The following is a 21,891-nucleotide window of genomic DNA, read 5'->3' on the forward strand; positions in this document are numbered from 1 at the left end:
CAGCGTCCCACCCCCCCGGCAGTGTCCCCTCCCACGGCAGTGTCCCCCGCCGCCCCCCCCCGCAGTGTCCCCCACCGGCAGCGTGTCCCCCCCAGGCAGTGTCCAGGCAGGGGCGGGACCAGCCCCAGGCGTGGAGCAGCGCCCCCCAGGGGGATGAGTAACCCTTGGCTGCGAGCGGGCGCAGCCAGGCGGGAGCGTGCCAAGTCCTGAGATGCCGAAACGCGCCCTGAGCGTCTGGGGTCGTGCCCGAGGGCCGGGAGGGGCGCGGGGCGGATAAAAGGGCCGCGCGGCGCCGGGGCCGCCTTCTCCGCGCGGTGCCTGCAGAGCTTCGCTCCTCGCCGGCGGGCAGGCGGCCCGGCAGCACCTGAGCGGCGACCCGGGCGCGGGGCCGACCGAGTCGGGGCGCCCGGCCCCTGTCGGGGTCCATCGACGGCAGGAGCGCGGGCCGGGCCATGGCGGGGCTGGAAAGCGCGCCGGCGGCCAGGCCGAGCCTGACCTCCATCTCGTCGGGGGAGCTGCGCAGCCTGTGGACGTGCGACTGCGAGCTGGCCCTGCTGCCCCTGGCCCAGCTGCTGCGCCTGCAGCCCGGCGCCTTCCAGCTGCGCGGCGACCAGCTGGTGGTCCCGGGCCCCGCGGAGCCCGCGGCCACGCGCGGGGGCTTCAACGTCTTCAGCGACGGCCTCGTGCGCCTCGACGGACAGCTCTACCGCCTCAGCAGCTACATCAGGAGGTGGGTGGGCCCGCCGCCTGGTCCCCGCCGAGGCCTTCACCCCGCTGCCCATCCCAGTCCTCTGGCCTCACTTCCTAAGATCCAGCCTGGATCTCCTCCTTCATCACATTTTCAGATTTTTCTCATTGCTAACGTCACTCGGAGGTGCAAAGCTCCCCCCACTCCCCCCCCCGCCCCACCCCGCCCCCGGCCCTGGCTTTCTCTGCCCTTGGCACTGACAGTTCTGCAGCTGTCCAAGCTGCCCCGGGAGGGCACTGGGCAGGCGCCTGAGGGAGAGCAGGGTGGGGAGTGCGTGAACTGGTGGATGAGTCTTCCTTCTGGCTCCTTAACTGGATCAAATGAGCTCAAATTGGGGGCACACCCTTTGGGGATGTTGCTCAGCAGAGACTCACACCCTGGCTTTAGACTGGGGGGAAGGGAAGGGGAGAGGATGTTCTCTTCTGTGCCCTAGGAGCTTTATCCAGTGAGGAGGCCCGGGGAGAAGCGTGCAGAAGTTTAAAGTTTCCCATCTTTGGCCTCAGTGAGTTTTCAAAAAATAAATCAATTAACGGTGGCTGAGAAGGGACCAGAGACCCGTGAAGTCCAGCCCAGGGCCGTGTGGGCTGTCGAGTGGGCAGTTCAGTTCTGGGAAAATGAGAGGGATGAGTGTGGCTTCCAGGATCCGGGGACAGAGCTTGGGCCAAACCGAATTTGATGGAGGGTCACAGGATGCTTGACTGTGGTGGCCAAAGTGCCTGAAGCCCTTGCTAGCAGACTCGAAGCCAGCAGGGGTGTCGTCTATCGGAGCAGGCTTTGACGGGGTAAAGGAGGAGGGAGCTTCACGCTGCATTCTGCGCCTCTTGCTACCAGAGGTCACCCTGTGCCTCCAGAGGTCGGGGGTGGGGGGCAGGCGGGTGGTGGTGCTTATATTTGTGTTGCAGAGCTGAGTGCTGGGAAGCGGGCAGTGCAGTCTCGAGGTTGGTTCAGAGGTGGGGAAGCTGGCCAGCTATGAAGATAGTAAAGCCTTAGCTCCGGGGAAAGACAAGGGCCGGGGTCACCCTGTGCGTGGGACCGAGCCAAGAGGGGGAAGCAAACAAAATGAGATGTTTAAAATACCTTCTTCAAAGCTGCTGGGGAAAACCTTGCTTTTTCACACAAAGATACTGAGGGCTTTGAGGGCCTGAAAAACCATTCCCCAGCAAGAATTTCTCCCTTTCTTAGTGAATTGAAAATTCCAAGCCATAAGCAGGGGACGGTGGGAGGAACTGAGTTAGAAATAAGATTTGCAAAGATTTTAAAAGAAGATAACCGTTGTATTAACAGAGTATGAAAAATTAAAATGTCCAGAATTAATTGAAGCTATAGGCTAGGCTTTGACAGAGTCAGCTCTCCCAGTCTCAGCAAACGATGCTGCAAAGCTTACAATGGTTTTGAAGTCTGGTTGTTCAACTCTTGCTTTGAACACCTCCTCCCCGAAGGAACAGCAGTGTTCCCCTGGCAGTTCAGAGTCCAGAATAAACAATGACCAGGTGACAGAGACCAGGGTGCAAGCAGGAATCAGCAAATACAAGGTTCCCGTTGTCTAAGCAATCGTGTGAAGGCTTTGGTACCCTGGGAGTACCAAGGCGCCCATGAGAATAATTGGGGAGGTGGAAGGAACAACCTGTCTTCCTCTCAGGGAACGCACTATGCAAGCACAGCAGCCCCTTATACCTGGGTGTACAGTCCTGGAGGACGATAGGGAACCTGGTCTGAATGGAGAGAGCCTTCTAGAAAGAGGGGGAAGACGGCTGTGGACAGCAGTGAGAGGTTTTGCTCTCATGCATCAGGAGTGGGGTGCATAGTCGAACACAGCTGTCTGAAGTGGCCGCTCCTCAAATTGACACAGATTTACCCAGTTGTGTGGAGAAAGCACACAACTTCCTCTCTCAAAAAGCAGTACTTCATTTCTTTCTTTCTCTCTTGCGTCCTTCCTTCCCCTCTCTCTCTCTCCCTCCCTTCCTTCCTTCAATAAGCTCTAGTTTAGTTGAAGAAGAATTGTACACGGTTTCCTTTTTACCAGTCAGTTCTGGCGCACTTCTAAAGACCCCAGAATCACGCGGCTCAGGGACAGCCCCTTGCATACTCTGCAGTATTTCTTTCAGGCTCGGCCCAGTTCAGTGCCGTTGCCCCTGTGGTCCTGGACACCAGTTTTGGCCGACGTGGCGTATTTCCTCGAGGTCAGGCAGTTCTTGGCGAGGATGGCTAGTTTTGCTTTGCCTTCCTAGTGTATCATCTTCAGAGTCACCTTGCACCCCACCATGCACTTTCCACTTTTTATAACACCCTGGGGCCTAGAGTTGATGGACTCCAGTGGCGTTTTTGTCTTCTTTGTGGCCCATATTCCTGCCTTAGGTGTGGGATGGTCCCCAACCAAGAGCAGCTGCTGAGATGGCTGGAGAGTAAGAAACACAGGGTGATGATTCTTAATCGTTTTGGACCATCAAGCTTTTGAGAATCGTAGGTAGACCTTCTTCCCGGAAAGGTCGAGATACACCTAATGTTGCTGACCATGCCGGTAGTTTAGGAGATGCTTGGATCCAGGTTAAGAATCCTTCCTCTTTATTTAGTTCTTGTGGTTTTCTTTGAATCATTCAACAAATATTTTGGTGTGGGATAAGCCCACAGCATAAGCAGGATTTCTTCTCGTGACCTCAGAAGTGTGTGCTGTGACTTTCACAAGGTCCTTTCCCAGAGACCCCAAGAGGCTAAGAGCTCCTGACGCTGACATTCATACGATTCACGTGCTCAGAGAGTAAGAGGAGATGTCAGTGGTTCTACGCGCTCTGGTTTGTTTCGTAATACTGGAACATTTTCCTAAATATGTACCTGCTAAATAAGCCTCAGGAAAACTAGGGTGGTGGGAAGGCCTAGTGGTGGCACCCAGTCCTGAGAGCCTGCTTGAAAGTTCCTTGTCCTCCCGTCGGGGATTTATGGCAAGATCTTTATTGCTATTTTTTTCTTTCAAGCTCAGGATTCCCACCCATGGTACAAACGAAACTTGCTCAGGGTTCCAGGTGCAAATTACCATTAACTACCACACACACACACACACACACACACACACACACACACACACACACACACACACACACACACACACACACACACCCTTACCTCTTTTTCCTATAACACAGCCTTTTAGTGGGATGGAATGGCAAACATTTGACAAAGAGGAGCTCTAATTCCCTATTTTCAGTGGTCCTCTAGCATGAAAGAGGCTGCTTGGGTAATAAAAATAAGAACAATAATAGTGGTGGCCACTAATGCTTACTTGAGTACCAGCAGTGGGTGCAAAGTATTTCACAGCTATCTCACAAAAGTTGACAAAGTCGGCACCATTGTCTGTTTCCCTTTTTTACAGATGAGAAAATTAGGACTCAGAGAGATTAAATAATTTCCCTAGGTGAGATGCTGGTGAGCTGCGGGACCGGGGCCTCTCCACAGCATTTAGCTAACCATGCAGCCCACCCTGTCAGCAAACTGCCTCGAACCTGGAATAATTCTGGCTTCCTGTAGACCACAGCGGCTTTCTTATAGATTTCCGGAACCTCAAATTAATAACTGGAATGACGTCAGCCAGTACACATCTTATATAATCAGCCTAAAAGAGAAAGTAAGTCCAGTGGTTTGAAGGAAGCCACTAAAAGCAGTGCTGTGCCCTGCTTCTGCCCAGATCTGACCAGCTGTTAGCTGGGTGACAGTCACACCTACCTCGAGATCAGCTGCCTGGGGCAGGGGACACAGGGGAGGAGAGTCAGGGTTGGATCATACTTAGATTTTCACTGGGGGGAGGTGCTTGGGCTCTGTCTGTGGCCCAGGCCACCTCTCAGAAACATCCCTGTATGCAGCCCGGCCACCCTTGCTGTTGCCCTCAGCAAGCCCCCGACCTGTCCTCTGCTTTGGTCTGCATGTCTGAGTCTTGGATTTGATGACCTGCCCAGGACAGCAGCCCCTTAACAGGACTCATAGTGATATTGATGAATTATAATCTCTCACGTGTTGAGCTATGATTTTTACGGGATTCACTTCGGAGTAAGTGTGGACAGGCATGAACGCCAGGACCAGGCTGCCTTGGTTTGAGTCCTAGTTCTGCTGCTTACTAGCTGAGTGACTTGGGAAAGTTACTTAATCTCTGTGACTCAGTCTTCTCAGCTGTAAAATGGGAATAATATTGCCAACAACCTTATAGGGTTGTTGTTCACAATTAAAATGTATAAAGTTCTCAAAACAGTCATTGCTACCTGTTCATCATGGGACAAACGTCAGCTTATGTACCTACCAAGCAACCCCAAGGCCAAGTGCTTCACACGCACTATTTCGTCTTTCAGCCACCTCATGGGGTACCTCTTATCAGCCAGATTTTACAGGTGAGGAAATGCATCTCAACAAGGTTAAGAAACTTGCTGAACTCACAGAGACAGGAATCAAACCCAAATCGGTGATTCAAAACAAAGGGCACTAGCCTTTGCTACCTTCTTCCTCCGGAGACTTGCTTTGCCCTTTCAGCTACACTCCGGTCCTTGCACATGCCTGTCTGTGGGCCTGGATGCCTCCACGTGCAGTCCACAAGGCTCAGCTAAACCAAGACTCCCCGCGGGGTCCCCGTCTCCCTCCTGCTTCTGCCCTCCCATTGGCAGTCTGTTCGGCCCGACGGAACAATCCCTCCTCTGTTCCTGTCCCAGCTCAGCAAGTGGCTCTAGCTCCAAGCCCCTTGGCTTTGCTCCTTCTTAGTTACGTTACTAGGACATCGCCCTGTGGATGCCTGAGTGCAGAGAACTGTGCGTTCTTCTGGCATGTGTGTGTTTGAATGATTAACTCGTTTGTAAGCCTCTGAAAAACAGGGACCGTGGCTTAGACCAGTGCTTCTTAAACTTTAAATAAGTTTTTGCAGGTCTCCTTAGGCTCTTGTGAAAATACAGATTTTCGAGCAAATACATTTGGAGAGGGACCCAGGATTCTGCAGGTTTGCAAGCTCCCCCGTGATGCCAGTACTGTTGGTCCAATGATCAGACTTCAAGCAACAAGGCCTTAGATGTGTATCATTTCATATTGAGATGATACATTTTCTTAGCTGTCTCCCCAATAGACTATATGCTTCTGGAAAGTGGGACTGTTTCCTTCTTCATTTTGTGTCCCCGGTGCCCAGCACATAGTAGGTGCTCAGTAAATGTTTCTTGCACGAATGAATGAATGAATGAACACGTGTATCGTTGATTAGAGTTACAGATGTTAGAGTGATAAATCTGAAATTTTTGCTTATTTAACTAGAGTTGGGGCAGAAGAAGGAGGTGAGGGAGTGAACAGAAGGAATTGTTTAAGTGTGTAGGGAAGGCTTTGCATAAAACTAACAAGTTAACACTGGAAAGAATGTCCCTGTAAGCTTTTGCTTAGTCACAGCAAAGGACTGTGGAAGCTGTTAGCAATTTCTGGCCCTTTTACACAAGGACTATTCCAATATATTTCTCTTTTTATCTGCTCCTTCCTCCATACTTTAAAAAATGAACGCACACACACACACACACACACACACACACACACACACATACGAGATGGGAGCCGTGTGTTTGAATTCCTGTTTGTCTCTGAGCATTCAATCATCAGGGGCCAGGGAAATTTGGAGCAGCTTTTCAAGTCATGCTAAAGATGATGTAAAATTTGAAGAAAACTCTGGAGAAGGGTTGGCATCTTAGAGGGTAGGTGATCTTTCAGCTACTCCTGATTTGCTAGAAGCAAAAATTCAATGTTCTGTCTTGGTCCCATCTTTCAGGTGTTGCCTTCGTTAAACTGCTCCCTCTAGCCTTCCAAACTGAAAAGATGAGGAAAGAAATTGGAGCAAGGAAAGAGAAACCCTTACTTATTTTTTAGATATTCATATAGTCCTCCTTTCCTGGTCACTCACATGAACACAGCCCTGGTTGTGTGTCAGAAGCTTACAGAACTTCACGCTAAGGCCAGCGGAGTTGGCCAGAATTAAAGATACTAATAATGTTTGTTGAGCATCTACTATGGGCCCAAGTACATATGTCTATGTTACTGGCACTGCATTACATCATCAAATGGAAGGCAATACCGTTATATCCCTTTTACAGATGAGGGAATGGGTTCAGTGGGTTAAGTAACTCACTGAAGGTCATAATGAGTTGTGGCTCTGGGACTGAGTTCACACAGCCAGTCAATTAGAATGTGAATTAAATCTTCTTATTTCGAACACTATGCTTTCTATCACATTGTTCTGCCTTTCAATCTTTGGATTAAAACCAGGCGTAGAAAGTTCCAGCCTAGCAGCATTTTGGGGCCAGGATAAAAGCAATGAAGAAATGAGCGTTTAAAGGAACTATCTTAAACTGTTTGCTTCTCATCCCTAATGAAAACGTCAGCGAATAGAATAAATATCTAGGACACAGAAGCAATATTTGCATGAGTAATTCATAAATATGCATGATTGAAGATGAGATAACTGGTCCCTAAGGTCGTCTAGTCAGGCTCATCTTGAAACAAAACTGGTGGTTGAATGTCAGGTACTTGAAGACCTGTGAGATTTAGCAACTAGGTCCTCAATCTTTGTATTTTAGTGACTTACATATCCAAATTTCATACCAGTGAATTCCAAAGGGATGCTCACATGTATTTATTCCACTGCAAGTTTGAGGTGTTTAACAATTGGACAGTAACTGGGAGGCTGGGGATGGATGAATTAAGGAAGTGGTTCTTATTTGTGACCTGGTTTAAACAGAGAGTTAAGTAGGGATCTTGCCACAATCTCTTGTCTGTACATTGTGTTATCAGAGCTCTCGAGTGAGCAGCCTTTTCCCACATCTGTGGTACAGTGATAACTGGCGATGCTCTGTGATGATGTTTACAGCCCTGTTAAGATCCGAAAAGTGCCTCTGAATCATCAAAGGAAGATTAAGTTATGTTGAGCATAGTCTTATGATTCAGGATATCTTATTAAATTCAGACTCCAAAAGAGGTGACTCATGGATAGGTTATGCATTAAACTCAATACATAACTCCAGAAGATGCCCCCTTTCCCCTTCCCCACCCAGTCTCCCTTCTTTGATCAGGCCGAATAACAGCTCTCTGGGCCCTACAGCAGTCAAAAAAGTCTTCCAGAGAATTTGGTGGAAAATTGATGATTTTTCCAACCAGGGATCATTTCCAAGTTGAGATTTTTATCTTCCTCCCGCCAATGATGCCTCCAATGAGATGTCAGTCGACGTTGTAGGCAGAGGCAAGTACTGCACTGCCATTTGGGTCATCAGAATAGTATTCAAACCTGCAGATTTTCTGCGTGTCCTATACACACACACGCACCATGTCCATGCCCTAGAGAGTGACAGTCAGACTGTGGATATTGAGAGAGCAGAGCAATCACTTTGAGGGAAATATTAAGTGCTTAAATGACTATAAATGAACTCCATGATACACAAGGTGGGAGAATGTGAAAATTGCTTTGGATGGATCACAGGTGGTACCCGACTCCCAGCCAGCATCGTGCATCTGTCTCTTTGATGTTTAGTCCAATCAGGCTTGCCCTTCTTTTGTTAAAGGCTCTTCTTCCTGCTTTCTCCCCCTGCCCCTCCCCACACCCCCCTGCAACCACAGGCCTCACGGGCCTGCCTCTCCTCTACCACTGCCCAGGTCTCTCTGCCCACCTGGGCCAGGTCCTTGGGAGCTGAATAGATGGATGGTGGAAGGGTGGGGCGCACAAGGGGCCCCTGTACTGCCGCCCTGCTACCCCATCCCCACTTCCTGGACCCTGACCTCCTCAGATGTGCAAGGCACGTGTCAGCACACCATCCGGTGCTTAGTGAATGCTGCTGAATGAGAGTGAGCGAACCCAGCAAATCGTGGTTCCCTTTCTCCTTCCTTCTCCTTCGCTTCCTTTCTCCAGTACCTTTTGGCAATTGGTCAGTTGGGACAAAGAACAGGAAAATTCTCCCTCTGCTGATGTGGGACACAGTGCCGCTCCCGCCAGGTGCCCCTTTACCCCACCCTCACTGTGCACTGCTCTGCCCAGAGGAGGATGGGGGTAGGGGAGGCACGGAGGGAGAACCCTAGGAAATCCCTGGTCTGCGTCTGCCTTATCATACCCAGTCCATGCCACTGCTAACCCCCTTCTCCATTCCCACCCTCCTCTCCCCTCGCGCCCACACCCCTGAACAGCGACACCTGCACCCACTCTCCTTCCCCGGGTGCACCAGCCTGTGTGCCCCTCCCCACCGCAGGACCAGCCCCCTAACTAGCCACGTGCCCCGGGTTGGGAGATGGACGCTACATTAAAAGTCTGGTGAAATAGAGGGCAGGAAGCATTTTAGATGCTCCATCGGGGGTCAGGTTTTAAAAGCTCTCAAAATCAGATCTGGCAATCCAAGAAAAAAGGATAATGACACAGATTTCTAAGAAACCAAGCTGGAGGCAGACAGTGGAAGCTGTTTTTTCCTGACTCGGGGGGTGGATATTCTCCCACTGCTTTTGACCCAGGCCTGGGTCCCCGTCTCGTGCTCCGGCCCCTCTAAGTGGGCTGTGGGGAGAGGACAATGGGGAAGGAGGCTGAGGGGACTTTGCGGCCAGAGCTCTCTGCTGCGGGCGCTCCCCAGGGCTGGTATTTTCATGTCAGGCTCTGGAAGGACAAGAAGCTGGAAAGAAACGGGGGAGCCGTCTCTGCAGGGCTGAGTCTATCTAGTTCTGACTAGTTCTGACATCTAGTCAGATGTCAGAAGCCAACATGCGGCCCTTTAGCAAAAGCAGCCCATTCAGTCCATGCAGACCTTGCAGTAGTGCCAGTCAGTGGGGAAGCCGCTGTGTCTTGAAGAGGGACTGGGGTATCCACATCCCCCAGCATGCTGGATGCCACTCAGCCTGCCCGTGTCCATGCCGCTTCTGAGCTTGGGTTTGGTTAGAAAATTAGCGTTCTTTTTGAAGGAAGCCAATTTGCACTTCCATCTGTCTTTTTTAAAATCAACAGTGCAGGTAGAGACACAGAAAGGCTGCTTGGAAAATGTGCAGAGTAGGGAGACAAAGCTATCATATTGGAGGACAGAGTCAAGAAACACAAAGATCTTCCTGGGCTGGAATAATGAACTAACACCAAGGAGGCTAAATGTAATAGGGCCCTGGGCAGAAATCCAACATTAGTTTTGTTTTTTGTTTTTTTTAAATTGCACAAGCTCACGATCAGGGAGATGTGAATTGGTTTATATGAATATTGGTTGATTGTCTAATCAATGGAGCCGTCTGGGTTTATCCTGGGATTAGAGAAGGAAAGGAAAATTTCAGACCCACCAGTTAGGATGACTACACTGGAGAAGACCCAGAAAATTCCACTTATTGAGTAGAATTCATTCTCAACCCAGAGAGACATAGGGCTCCGGTAGCTTCAAATGAACACTTACAGCCCAAAGATAGACGGTACTAGTCATCATCTGGTCCAGGCTGCCCTTGAGAGCCAGGTATTGGTGCCAGGCACCCCCAGGACCAGGGCCACCTTTAGTTTGCATGCTGATCAGGGGAGGGGATTTATTTATTTGGTACAAGATATGGTTGCCTCCCGAAGGACACTTCAGGGGACTTCCCTCAGAGGGTCTGAGGATGTAGTAGGCACCTGTCCAGTACGTCCCCTTCCTGACCTCGATGGGAAGGTACATCGCACTTGTAATCATCTCTTCTTTTTTCATAGATATGTGGAACTGACCAACTACTGCGATTATAAAGACTACCGGGAAACTATATTGAGCAAACCAATGCTATTCTTTATTAATGTACAGACAAAAAAGGACTCCTCGAAAGGTAGGTTTGTAAATGTTTGCGTTTGGTTCTGCCTTGCTGGACTGTGGACTGTAGCCTGATGATGAGGTAGAAGTTGGGCATGGAGAAAGCAGCTTGTGCAAGGCTGGAAGCCTGGTGTGTGAGGCCATCAGCACAGCACAAGCCTGCAGAGCAAACCTCTAAGTGATCCTACGGCAGAAGCCATCTGTCTCTGAGTCTTGTTTCATACTTCCTGTCTAAGCAGGAAGTGATCTCTGAGCCTGCAGGGGTTGCAAAAATGACCAGAGTGATGAAGATGATGATATATAATATTGCCTACCATGTATCAAGCACTTCTGTGAGGCATGTGCTAATGTGAATAATTGGTCAACAGCCCAGTAGGGCGTATCATGCAAAGGAGAACATTTTTGAGCATGAAAGCAGGAACCGTAATAAGTATGCTGGGATAAAGGTATAAACTAGAACTGACTCAGGCATAACCAGGATGCCTGGCCGTCCTGCCTATGCGGTACTTATCCCATCCCCATTTTATAGATGAGAAAACTAAGGTAAAGAAAATAAACGCTTACGTAGATGCTTTTATGTTTCACGCTCTGGCCTTCGAATTTCAATTTTAGAGATCTCTCTTTATTGTTTCTTCAGAAATCAGACTGATAACAACTATATTAACTCAAATTCCAATACGAAAATATCTCAGTTTTCCCTTCTCCCTCCCGCTCAGTGATACATGGGGAAAGTCATGGGCATAAGTGCTGTAATAGCAGTAGCGTTTCTTACACTTACTTCTAAATAACGTTCTTCAAATGAGACCAAGAGATTAAGAATTGATCTACAAATTCCAAATAGACTTCCTCAGACATGCCCTTCCTCATTCAGATTCTTTGGACCTGATTCTCTGCTCGTCTCATTCAGAGTCATTCAGATTCCCTTCTCACTTCATAATTCAAAGTCACAATGTCCTTCTTGGCAGGAGGGGCCGGGAACAGATCACACTGTAACAAGCAATGCTCGGTAGAGCATCTGAGCCCCTGATGCTATTTGGCTTGCTGGTGACCAGAAAGCTGAGAATTCTCTAAGAATGTAATGCACAGATGTATCCAGTATACCTCCCGCCTTGATCTCTCAGGAGGGTTCTTAAGAAAGAATAAGAGACCTCTCCATTTTAACATTGTAATGAACATACAGGGAGTGGTAAAAGGAAATATTTGTGGGTGGCCTTGAAAAGATTCGCAGTTATATAATGCTTGTGGAAGGAGGTAGAGAAACCCAGTCCTCCTTGGCTGTGAGGAAAGCCATGCAATGAGGAGATTCTGTGACACAAAGCTTAAGATGCTCAAGTTTAAATTATGAAAATTGTGATTAGGGCAACACGTCCAGCCCTGCTGCTATCCTAAACTTGTACTTTTGTGCAAATTTAGAAGAAGCCACCATTAACTCAAGACAATTTACTAATCCTTCCCAGAAGTTTGTCATAATAAATGTACAAGTAGACAATGTGGAAGCGATTGGCATCCTCTAGAATTGTGCAGTGCACAGCCTGCCCAACCTGCACAACGGTGGATGGAGGGTGGCGGCCTTAAGTATCTAATGAGCCCAAAGGTCTTGGTTTAGTTTATGTGAAAGTTAATTCAAGGTATCAAATAGCTGGCTTGCTTTACTTGCTTATTTATATATTTTCTCAAAGAGGAAATAAAGTAGTTTCTATCTAAAGTGCCCCAAAAAATAATTTGGGAGAAAGGAAAACAGGGGAAGGAAAAAGAAGATGGATAAGGTTAGTGCAAAGGTTAGTTCAAAATGTATTCCCCAAGGACGTAACACTTGCTATTGGTGGACCACAGGTTTGATGCTCAAAGCCCGTGTAGGATGTTCAGTTCCCCAAATCACATGCTGCATGGCCTTTAAACAAAGGGTGGCATTCTATGTTATGGGTCTTCCTAGAAAAAGTGCTTGAGTAATGAAGGACATGGAGCTTGATTCCGGGGGCTGGAAAAGTTAAGAGGTTGTTGGTTCGCAGTATTTAAAATTTCCTAGGGAGTAAACAACCACCCCTTTGCTTAGATTAGATAGAACTGGACAGAATTGGATTTAAACCAAACCAAACCGATCAAATAAAGAACAAAAAACAACTGCCAGGACACAGACGTGGCATTATTTAAACAATGGGAGGGACATTTCTGCTGGGCTTGTCCTGGGCTGGGACGTGGAGGAGAACCAATCTCAGATTGGTCCTTAGAACTCTAGACTAGCCCTTTGCAGACTGAAAGCCAGGTCTCTGGGGGAGGACAGGGAATGATGAGGGAGGGGGAAGGCAGGGGGAAGCGTCCTTCCCTGGACGGATTTTCTGCTTTGTAAGTGAGGAAATGTGGGTGAGAGCCAAGTTGCTGTTTATCCAGCAAGGCAGTGACACGAAAACCAGCCATCTCCAGTTTTCACTTTGGCTCCCATGCTGGCTGCACACAGAGGAGACTCAGTGCTTATCTGTGATAATTATGGACTGGAACTTTCGATTTCTGAGGCATGAGTGACAAAGTGCAGCCTGGGGGGAGCTGATTTTCTAACCTGCGTTGACAGTATCCTGGAGCTTCCTCACGCCTGCAAATTTCTTGGAAACATTTCTAGAAACCTGGTTAGGCTTTGCAGTGAGGGAGCAGCGAGGGAGGTTATAAATTAGTAAAATCTCCAAATATGGTGGGAATCACTGCTTTGTCAGATACTAAGAAGTACACATGCACCCTTGTTTTCTGACTTCTACTTCCTAATTTCTAGAAAGAACGTATGCGTTTCTTGTGAACACCAGGCACCCCAAGATAAGAAGACAGATAGAGCAGGGGATGGACATGGTCATTTCCTCAGTGATTGGAGAAAGCTACTGGCTTCAGGTGAGGTTGGCTTGTGTGAATCCAGGGCTGCCAACACACAGAAGAGGGTCTGGGCGTTTCAGGCCAGGACTGAGTCCCTAGAGCTTAACTCTAACTTAAATGAATCCAGACACAGACCTTTTTGATTGCTTCATTATCACTACCAATAAAGTGAACTTAGTTTCTAGCAGCTTCTTAGAAATAGGGTAAGAATAAATATAAATTTGACCAAGCAGCTCAAGGTCTTTACATGGATTTTGATGCAAATGCAAAGATTTGTTTTAAAAAAAATAAAGGCAACTGACTGAGGGCAGACACCAAAACCAATAGGAACTATGAACCTGCAGCCCGCGAAAAGGAGACCCCAAACACAGTAAGTTAAGCAAGATGAGAAGACAGAGAAACACACAGCAGATGAAGCAGCAAGGAAGGAGCAACACACCAGACCAAATAAATGAAGAGGAAATAGGCAGTCTACCTGAAAAAGAATTCGGAGTAATGATAGTAAAGATGATCCAAAATCTTGGAAATAGAATGAAGGAAATACAAGAAACGTTTAACAAGGACCTAGAAGAACTAAAGAGCAAACAAACAATGATGAACAACACAATAAATGAAATTAAAAATTCTCTAGAAGGGATCAATAGCAGAATAACTGAGGCAGAAGAACGGATGAGTGACCAGGAAGATAAATAGTGGAAATAACTACTGCAGAGCAGAATAAAGAAAAAAGAATGAAAAGAATTGAGGACAGTCTCAGAGACCTCTGGGACAACATTAAATGCACTAACATTCGAATTATAGGGGTCCCAGAAGAAGAAGAGAAAAAGAAAGGGACTGAGAAAATATTTGAAGAGATTATAGTTGAAAACTTCCCTAATATAGGAAAGGAAATAGTCAAGTCCAGGAAGTGCAGAGAGTCCCATACAGGATAAATCCAAGGAGAAACACTCCAAGACACATATTAATCAAACTATCAAAAATTAAATACAAAGAAAACATATTAAAAGCAGCAAGGGAAAAACAACAAATAACTTACAAGGGAATCCCCATAAGGTTAATAGTTGATCTTTCAGCAGAAACTCTGCAAGCCAGAAGGGACTGGCAGGAGATATTTAAAATGATGAAAGGGAAAAACGTAAAACCAAGATTCCTCTACCCAGCAAGGATCTCATTCAGATTTGACGGAGAAATTAAGACCTTTACAGACAAGCAAAAACTACTAGAATTCAGCAACACCAAACCAGCTTTACAACAAATGCTACAGGAACTTCTCTAGGCAGGAAACACAAGAGAAGGAAAAGACCTACAATAACAAACCCAAAACAATTAAGAAAATGGTAATAGGAACATACGTATTGATTACTACCTTAAATGTAAATGGATTAAATGCTCCAACCAAAAGACATAGACTGGCTGAATGGATACAAAAACAAGACCCGTATATACGCTGTCTACAAGAGACCCACTTCAGACCTAGGGACACATACAGACTGAAAGTGAGGGGATGGAAAAAGATATTCCATGCAAATGGAAATCAAAAGAAAGCTGGAGTAGCAATTCTCATATCAGACAAAATAGACTTTAAAATAAAGACTATTACAAGAGACAAAGAAGGGCACTACATAATGAACAAGGGATCGATCCAAGAAGATGATATAACAATTCTAAATATTTATGCACCCAACATAGGAACACCTCAATACACAAGGCAAATGCTAACAGCCGTAAAATTGACAGTAACACAATCCTAGTAGGGGACTTTAACACTCCACTTTCACCAATGGACAGATCATCCAAGATGAAAATAAATAAGGAAACACAAGCTTTAAATGATACATTAAACAAGATGGACTTAATTGATATTTATCGGACATTCCATCCAAAAACAACAGAATACACTTTCTTCTCAAGTGCTCAAGGAACATTCTCCAGGATAGATCATGTCTTGGGTCACAAATCAAGCCTGGGTAAATTTAAGAAAATTGAAATCATATCAAGTATCTTTTCTGACCACAACACTATGAGACTAGACATCAATTACAGGAAAACAATCTGTAAAAAATGCAAACACATGGAGGGTCAACAATACACTACTAAATAACCAAGAGATCACTGAAGAAATCAAAGAGGAAATCAAAAAATACCTAGAGACAAATGACAATGAAAACACGATGACCCCCAACCTATGGGATGCAGCAAAACCAGTTCTGAGAGGGAAGTTTATAGCAATAGAATCCTATCTCAAGGAACAAGAAACATCTCAAATAAACAACCTAACCTTACACCTAAAGCAATTAGAGAAAGAAGAACAAATAAAACCCAGAGTTAGCAGAAGGAAAGAAATCTGAAAAATCATATCAGAAATAAATGAAAAAGAAATGACGGAAACGGTAGCAAAGATCAATAAAACTAAAAGCTGGTTCTTTGAGAAGATAAACAAAATTGATAAACCATTAGCCAGACTCATCAAGAAAAAAAGGGAGAAGACTCAAATCAATAGAATTAGAAATGGAAAAGGAGAAGTAACAACTGACATTGCAGAAATACAAAGGATCATGAGAGAGTACTACAAGCAAGTATAGGCCAATAAAATGGACAACCTGGAAGAAATGGACGAATTCTTAGAAAGGTATAACCTTCTGAGACTGAACCAGGAAGAAATCGAAAAAATAAACAGACCAACCACAAGCACTGAAATTGAGACTGTGATGAAAAATCTTCCAAAAAACAAAAGCCCAGGACCAGATGGCTTCACAGGTGAATTCTATCAAACATTTAGAGAAGCGCTAACACCTATCCTTCTCAAACTTTTCCAAAATATAGCAGAGGGAGGAACACTCCTAAACTCATTCTAGGAGGCCACCATCACCCTGATACCAAAACCAGACAAAGATGTCACAAAGAAAGAAAACTACAGACCAATATCCCTGAGGAACATAGATGCAAAAATCCTCAACAAAATATGAGCAAACAGAATCCAACAGCACATTAAAAGGATAATACACCATGATCAAGTGGGGTTTATCCCAGAAATGCAAGGATTCTTCAACATACGCAAATCAATCAATGTGATAAACCATATTAACAAATTGAAGGAAAAAACAATATGATTATCTCAATAGATGCAGAAAAAGCTTTCAACAAAATTCAACACCTGTTTATGATTAAAAACCCTCCAGAAAGTAATCACAGAGGGAAGCTACCTCAACATAATAAAGGCCATGTATGACAAACCCATAGCCAACATCATTTGCAGTGGTGAAAAACTGAACCCATTTTCTCTAAGATCAGGAATAAGACAAGGTTGTCCACTCTCACCACTGTTATTCAACATAGTTTTGAAAGTTTGAGCCAGAGCAATGAGAGAAGAAAAAGAAATAAAAGGAACATAAATTGGAAAAGAAGAAGTAAAGCTGTTACTGTTGGCAGATGACATGATACTATACATAGAGAATCCTAAAGAAGCTACCAGAAAACTACTACAGCTAATCAATGAATTTGGTAAAGTAGCAGTATACAGAATTAATGCACAGAAATCTCTTGCATTCCTAAACACTAATGATGAAAACTCTGAACGAGAAATTAAGGAAACAGTCCCATTTACCATTGCAACAAAAAGAATAAAATACCTAGGAATAAGCCTACCTAAGGAGACAAAAGACCTGTATGCAGAAAACTATAAGACACTGATGAAAGAAATTAAAGGTGATATAAACAGATGGAGAGAAATACCATGTTCTTGGATTGGAAGAATCAACACTGTGAAAATGACTATACTACCCAAAGCAATCTACAGATCCAATGCAATCTGTATCAAACTACCAATGGCAGTTTTCACAGAACTACAACAAAAAATTTCACAATGGGTATGGAAACATAAAAGACCCCCCCCCAAAAAAAGACCACGAATAGCCAGAGCAATCTTGAGAAAGAAAAACGGAGCTGAAGGAATCAGGCTCCCTGACTTCAGACTATACTACAAAGCTACAGTAATCAAGACAGTATGGTACTGGCACAAAAACAGAAATATAGATCAATGGAGCAGGATAGAAAGCCCAGAGATAAACCCATGCACATATGGTCACCTTATTTATTTTTTATAGCCCTGTTGCTTGCACATGCGAAAGCAACTTCATTGACTGGACTTTTTTTTTTTTTTTTTTGCGGTACGCGGGACTCTCTCTGTTGTGGCCTCTCCCGCTGTGGAGCACAGGCTCCGGATGCACAGGCTCAGTGGCCATGGCTCACGGGCCCAGCCCGTGCTCTGCGGCATGTGGGATCTTCCTGGACCGGGGCACGATCCCGTGTCCACTGCATCGGCAGGCGGACTCTCAACCACTGCGCCACCAGGGAAGCGCCCTGGTCACCTTATTTTTGATAAAGGAGGCAAGCATATACAATGGAGAAAAGACAGCCTCTTCAATAAGTGGTGCTGAGAAAACTGGACAGGTACATGTAAAAGAATGAAATTAGAACACTCCCTAACACCATACACAAAAATAAACTCCAAATGGATTAAAGACCTAAATGTAAGGCCAGACACTATAAAACTCTAAGGGGAAAACATAAGCAGAACACTCTATGACATAAATCACAGCAAGATCCTTTTTGACCCAGCTCCTTGAGAAATGGAAATAAAAACAAAAATAAACAAATGGGACCTAATGAAACTTCAAAGCTTTTGCACAGCAAAGGAAACCATAAACAAGACGAAAATACAGCCCTCAGAATGGGAGAAAATATTTGCAAATGAAGCAACTGACAAAGGATTAATCCCCAAAATTTACAAGCAGCTTATGCAGCTCAGTATCAAAAAAACAACCCAATCCAAAAATGGGCAGAAGACCTAAATAGACATTTCTCCAAAGAAGATATACAGATTGCCAACAAACACATGGAAGGATGCTCAACATCACTAATCATTAGAGAAATGCAAATCAAAACCACAATGAGGCATCACCTCACACCAGTCAGAATGGCCATAATCAAAAAATCTACAAACAATAAATGCTGGAGAGGGTGTGGAGAAAAGGGAACCCTCCTGCACTGTTGGTGAGAATGTAAATTGATACAGTCACTATGGAGAACAGTATGGAGTTTCCTTAAAAAACTAAAAATAGAACTACCATACAACCCAGCAATCCCACTACTGGGCATATACCCTGAGAAAACCATAATTCAAAAAGAGTCATGTACCAAAATGTTCATTGCAGCTCTATTTACAATAGCCAGGACATGGAAGCAACGTAAGTGTCCATCGACAGATGAATGGATAAAGAAGATGTGGCACATATATGCAATGGAATATTACTCAGCCATAGAAAGAAACGAAATTGAGTTATTTGTAGTGAGGTGGATGGCCCTAGAGTCTGTCATACAGAGTGAAGTAAGTCAGAAAGAGAAAAACAAATACAGTATGCTAACACATATATATGGAATCTAAAAAAAAAAAAAAGTTTCTGCAGAACCTAGGGACAGGATAGGAATAAAGACGCAGACGTAGAGAACGGACTTGAGGACACGGGGAGGGGGAAGGGTAAGCTGGGATGAAGTGAGAGAGTGGCATGGACTTATATAAACACTACCAAACGTAAAATAGATAGCTAGTGGGAAGCAGCCGCATAGCACAGGGAGATCAGCTCGGTGCTTTGTGACCACCTAGAGGGGTGGGATAGGGAGGGAGGGAGGGAGACGCAAGACGGAGGAGATATGGGGATGTATGTATATGTATAGCTGATTCACTTTGTTATAAAGCAGAAACTAACACACCATTGTAAAGCAATTATACTCCAATAAAGATGTCAAATAAATCAATAAAAGATAAAGGCAACTGTTTAAAAATATGTCAGAAAATGTGTACATATAGCTGACTCAGTTCGTTGTGCAGCAGAAACTAACACAACATTGTAAAGCAACTATACCCCAATTAAAAAAAATCTATACCTTCTTGTTTGGAAAAAAAGTATGTCAGAAAGGAAGAGAAATAAGAGGTGTGATATTTTGGACATTTGGACAGTTGTTAATTCTATAATATAATTCTATGATATAAGTCTGTAATACAACATTATCATTATATCACTGAAATTAATTAAATGCTTCTCTCTTTCAGTTTGATTTTCAAGAGGCAGTAAAGAATTTTCTCCCTCCAGGAAACAAGGTGGTTAATGGAGAAAATTTGAGCTTTGCGTATGAATTCAAAGCTGACGCGTTATTTGATTTCTTCTATTGGTTTGGGCTCAGCAATTCCACTGTAAAAGTGAATGGAAAAGTTCTGAATTTGTCAAGTACAAGTCCAGAAAAGAAGGAGACCATTAAATTATTTCTGGAAAAGATGAGTGAACCTTTAATCCGAAGGAGCAGTTTCTCTGACCGAAAATTCAGTGTAACTTCCAGAGGTATGTTAAAAATTCTCAACTACCCGAGGAACGTAGTTAAATTAAAGGGTAGAATAATATCATGGGGGAGGAGAATCAATTAATGGAAAAGGTAAGGCTTCTTGGTAAAGGGGAAATATAATATCACATATTTCAGAAACTAGGAAGTGAGAAACATTTACTACCAAAAAGAAATATAGTAAACTAACACAACATTGTAAACCAATTACACGTCAATAAAAATTAAAAAAAAGAAAAGAAATATAGTGACTTTTCCTTTTAGGCTCCTTTAAGTTTTCTGACATAGCAGTTTTACAGTGCAGCATACCCAGAAAATAATTTTAAAATATATTATTAATGTAAATACATGTTAATACTCATTGAAATATTATTAACAATAATTTAACTATAGAAGAATGATGCTTTCCTCATGTGCATATTCAGGGCAACAGAATGTATGGAAAAGTGTTGGCTGAGGGGGGAAGACACATGGTCGAGATATCCATCTTTATAAATATTTGGAAGGGTCCTCCAGAGTTTCTAAGACCAGAAAAGAATATCTCTTGAGACTGCTTCACTTAACAGACCACAGGTCACATCCGGTGCGTTCTAGATTTTCCGTCCAGGGCCTCCTTCCCAGGACCTGGGGAGACTTTTCAGTCCGATGTGGCTAAGGCAGTGATATCAGTCAAGTCACCTGGATCGGTCTTCTGCTGAGCCTGCTGTCTGTCCCAGGCTAGTCTGTGCTGGAAGGCAACTTCCCTGAACCAGGACTTTTGCTGCTCATTGCAAACAAATAAACAAAGAAAAACAAGCAAAAGACAACAACAAAACACCAGTCTCTACGAACCTGTCATTTTCAAAAAGTTAAAAAAAAACACAAAAAACAGAGGCTTCATTAGTTGCATTTAATGACAGTTGCTTTCTTCCAATGTTTCTAGCGAAAATGCTTACTCCTAGCTATTTCTTATCCTGGAAAGCAGCTTCCCTCTGTCTCTGTCTGTCTCTGTCTCTGCCTGCTTCCCTCCCTCCCTCCTGCCTTTCCCCCTCCTCCTTCTCTCTCCCTCTTTGTTGCTTTGCTTTCTCTGTCTGGGTGCTTCTTACAAAGATGCCTTTGTTCTCTGCTCCATTGCTGCCATGGTGGGGGGGGGGAGGGGAAGTTATGTGCTCATCCTTTTGGGGGAAGATTACCTTGCCTGGTTGTGGCCATCCCAGATGCCAGGTCCTTCCTGGGACACCCCCCAGCCCACCCACTGGCCACAGCAGCCTGAGCAGGGTTTTTCTGTTTCTTCATCCCTCACCCACTGTCCTTTATGCTGCCCGGGTGTTCACTGGCATCCTGGGGAGACTGAGGGGCATGTGAAGTTGGACAGTGCTTCCTTGCAAGTTTACTCCGAGCCGGCCCTGGGGCCACTTCTACTTCAGAGCAGTGGGGAAGGATTCTTCAAGGCCCACCTGAGTCGTCGTCATGCACTGCAGGTGACCCAACCACCATGCATCAGCCACTCGGCAGGCAGCTCCGCTGGCTCAGCCCTGGTGATCACTTAGCCTGGCTTCATCTCCTTCTCGAGAACAGACCTTTGTCCTAGGCATCTTTTCCCCACCTGTGGGCCTTTTGTCATCAAGTGAGAAAGGGTACCTGTAACTCCAGCCCATGGAGAAGCAAGTGACATCCACATCCTCCTGGTGAACAGAAAGGAACACGTTTCTGTCAGCGTTTTGAGTTTTTCTGAGGAAGCCAGGATTCCCTATTCATTATTGAAATGGTTACGTTGGATGCTGCATGGGCCTTAGGTACTGTTGGATTTGGGTTGTAGTTTTCCAGAGATGGTAATAATGCAAGCCCTGTTTACTTTTCTCAGGTTCACTGGATGAAGTTTTTAACTGCAGTCTGTCACCCAGATCATCTCTGATGGAGCCTCTTTTGGCAGAATTACCATTTCCATGTGTTCTGGAATCTGAAGAGACACCCAACCCATTCGTCTGATTGGATTGGACATTTTGCAGCTCCTCCTACACCCCAGGCCTGTACCAGAACCCAAGGCTGAGGGGATCCAAGAGAGACGGGAGGCGGGTACCTCTGCCCTCTGCTCCTACAGAGACCCCTCCTTTCCATTTTTTTTTTTTTTTTTTTTTT

General features: G+C 45.2%; 1 protein-coding gene and 1 pseudogene across 1 annotated transcript; one reads left to right on the forward strand and one right to left on the reverse strand.

Moving 5' to 3' along the window:
* Positions 1–300: 300 nt before the first annotated feature.
* MEDAG (mesenteric estrogen dependent adipogenesis) lies at positions 301–21,891 on the forward strand. Its single transcript, XM_060129096.1, has 5 exons — positions 301–730; positions 10,431–10,540; positions 13,286–13,398; positions 19,490–19,775; positions 21,617–21,891. Exons 1-5 carry the CDS (start codon positions 453–455, stop codon positions 21,739–21,741), a joined length of 912 nt encoding a protein of 303 aa, XP_059985079.1. The 5' UTR covers positions 301–452; the 3' UTR covers positions 21,742–21,891.
* On the reverse strand, positions 1,508–4,801 carry LOC132508968 (large ribosomal subunit protein eL30-like; annotated as a pseudogene).

The sequence above is a fragment of the Lagenorhynchus albirostris genome, chromosome 18 (genome assembly GCF_949774975.1).
Source record: "Lagenorhynchus albirostris chromosome 18, mLagAlb1.1, whole genome shotgun sequence".
NCBI lineage: Eukaryota > Metazoa > Chordata > Mammalia > Artiodactyla > Delphinidae > Lagenorhynchus > Lagenorhynchus albirostris.

Excerpts from the sequence above, each read along its gene's own strand:
- MEDAG (XM_060129096.1), top strand. The coding sequence starts at position 453 with ATGGCGGGGCTGGAAAGCGCGCCGGCGGCCAGGCCGAGCCTGACCTCC. Across the intron at positions 13,399-19,489 it reads GAGAAAGCTACTGGCTTCAG|TTTGATTTTCAAGAGGCAGT; the intron begins GTGAGGTTGGCT and ends TCTCTCTTTCAG. Across the intron at positions 19,776-21,616 it reads ATTCAGTGTAACTTCCAGAG|GTTCACTGGATGAAGTTTTT; the intron begins GTATGTTAAAAA and ends TACTTTTCTCAG.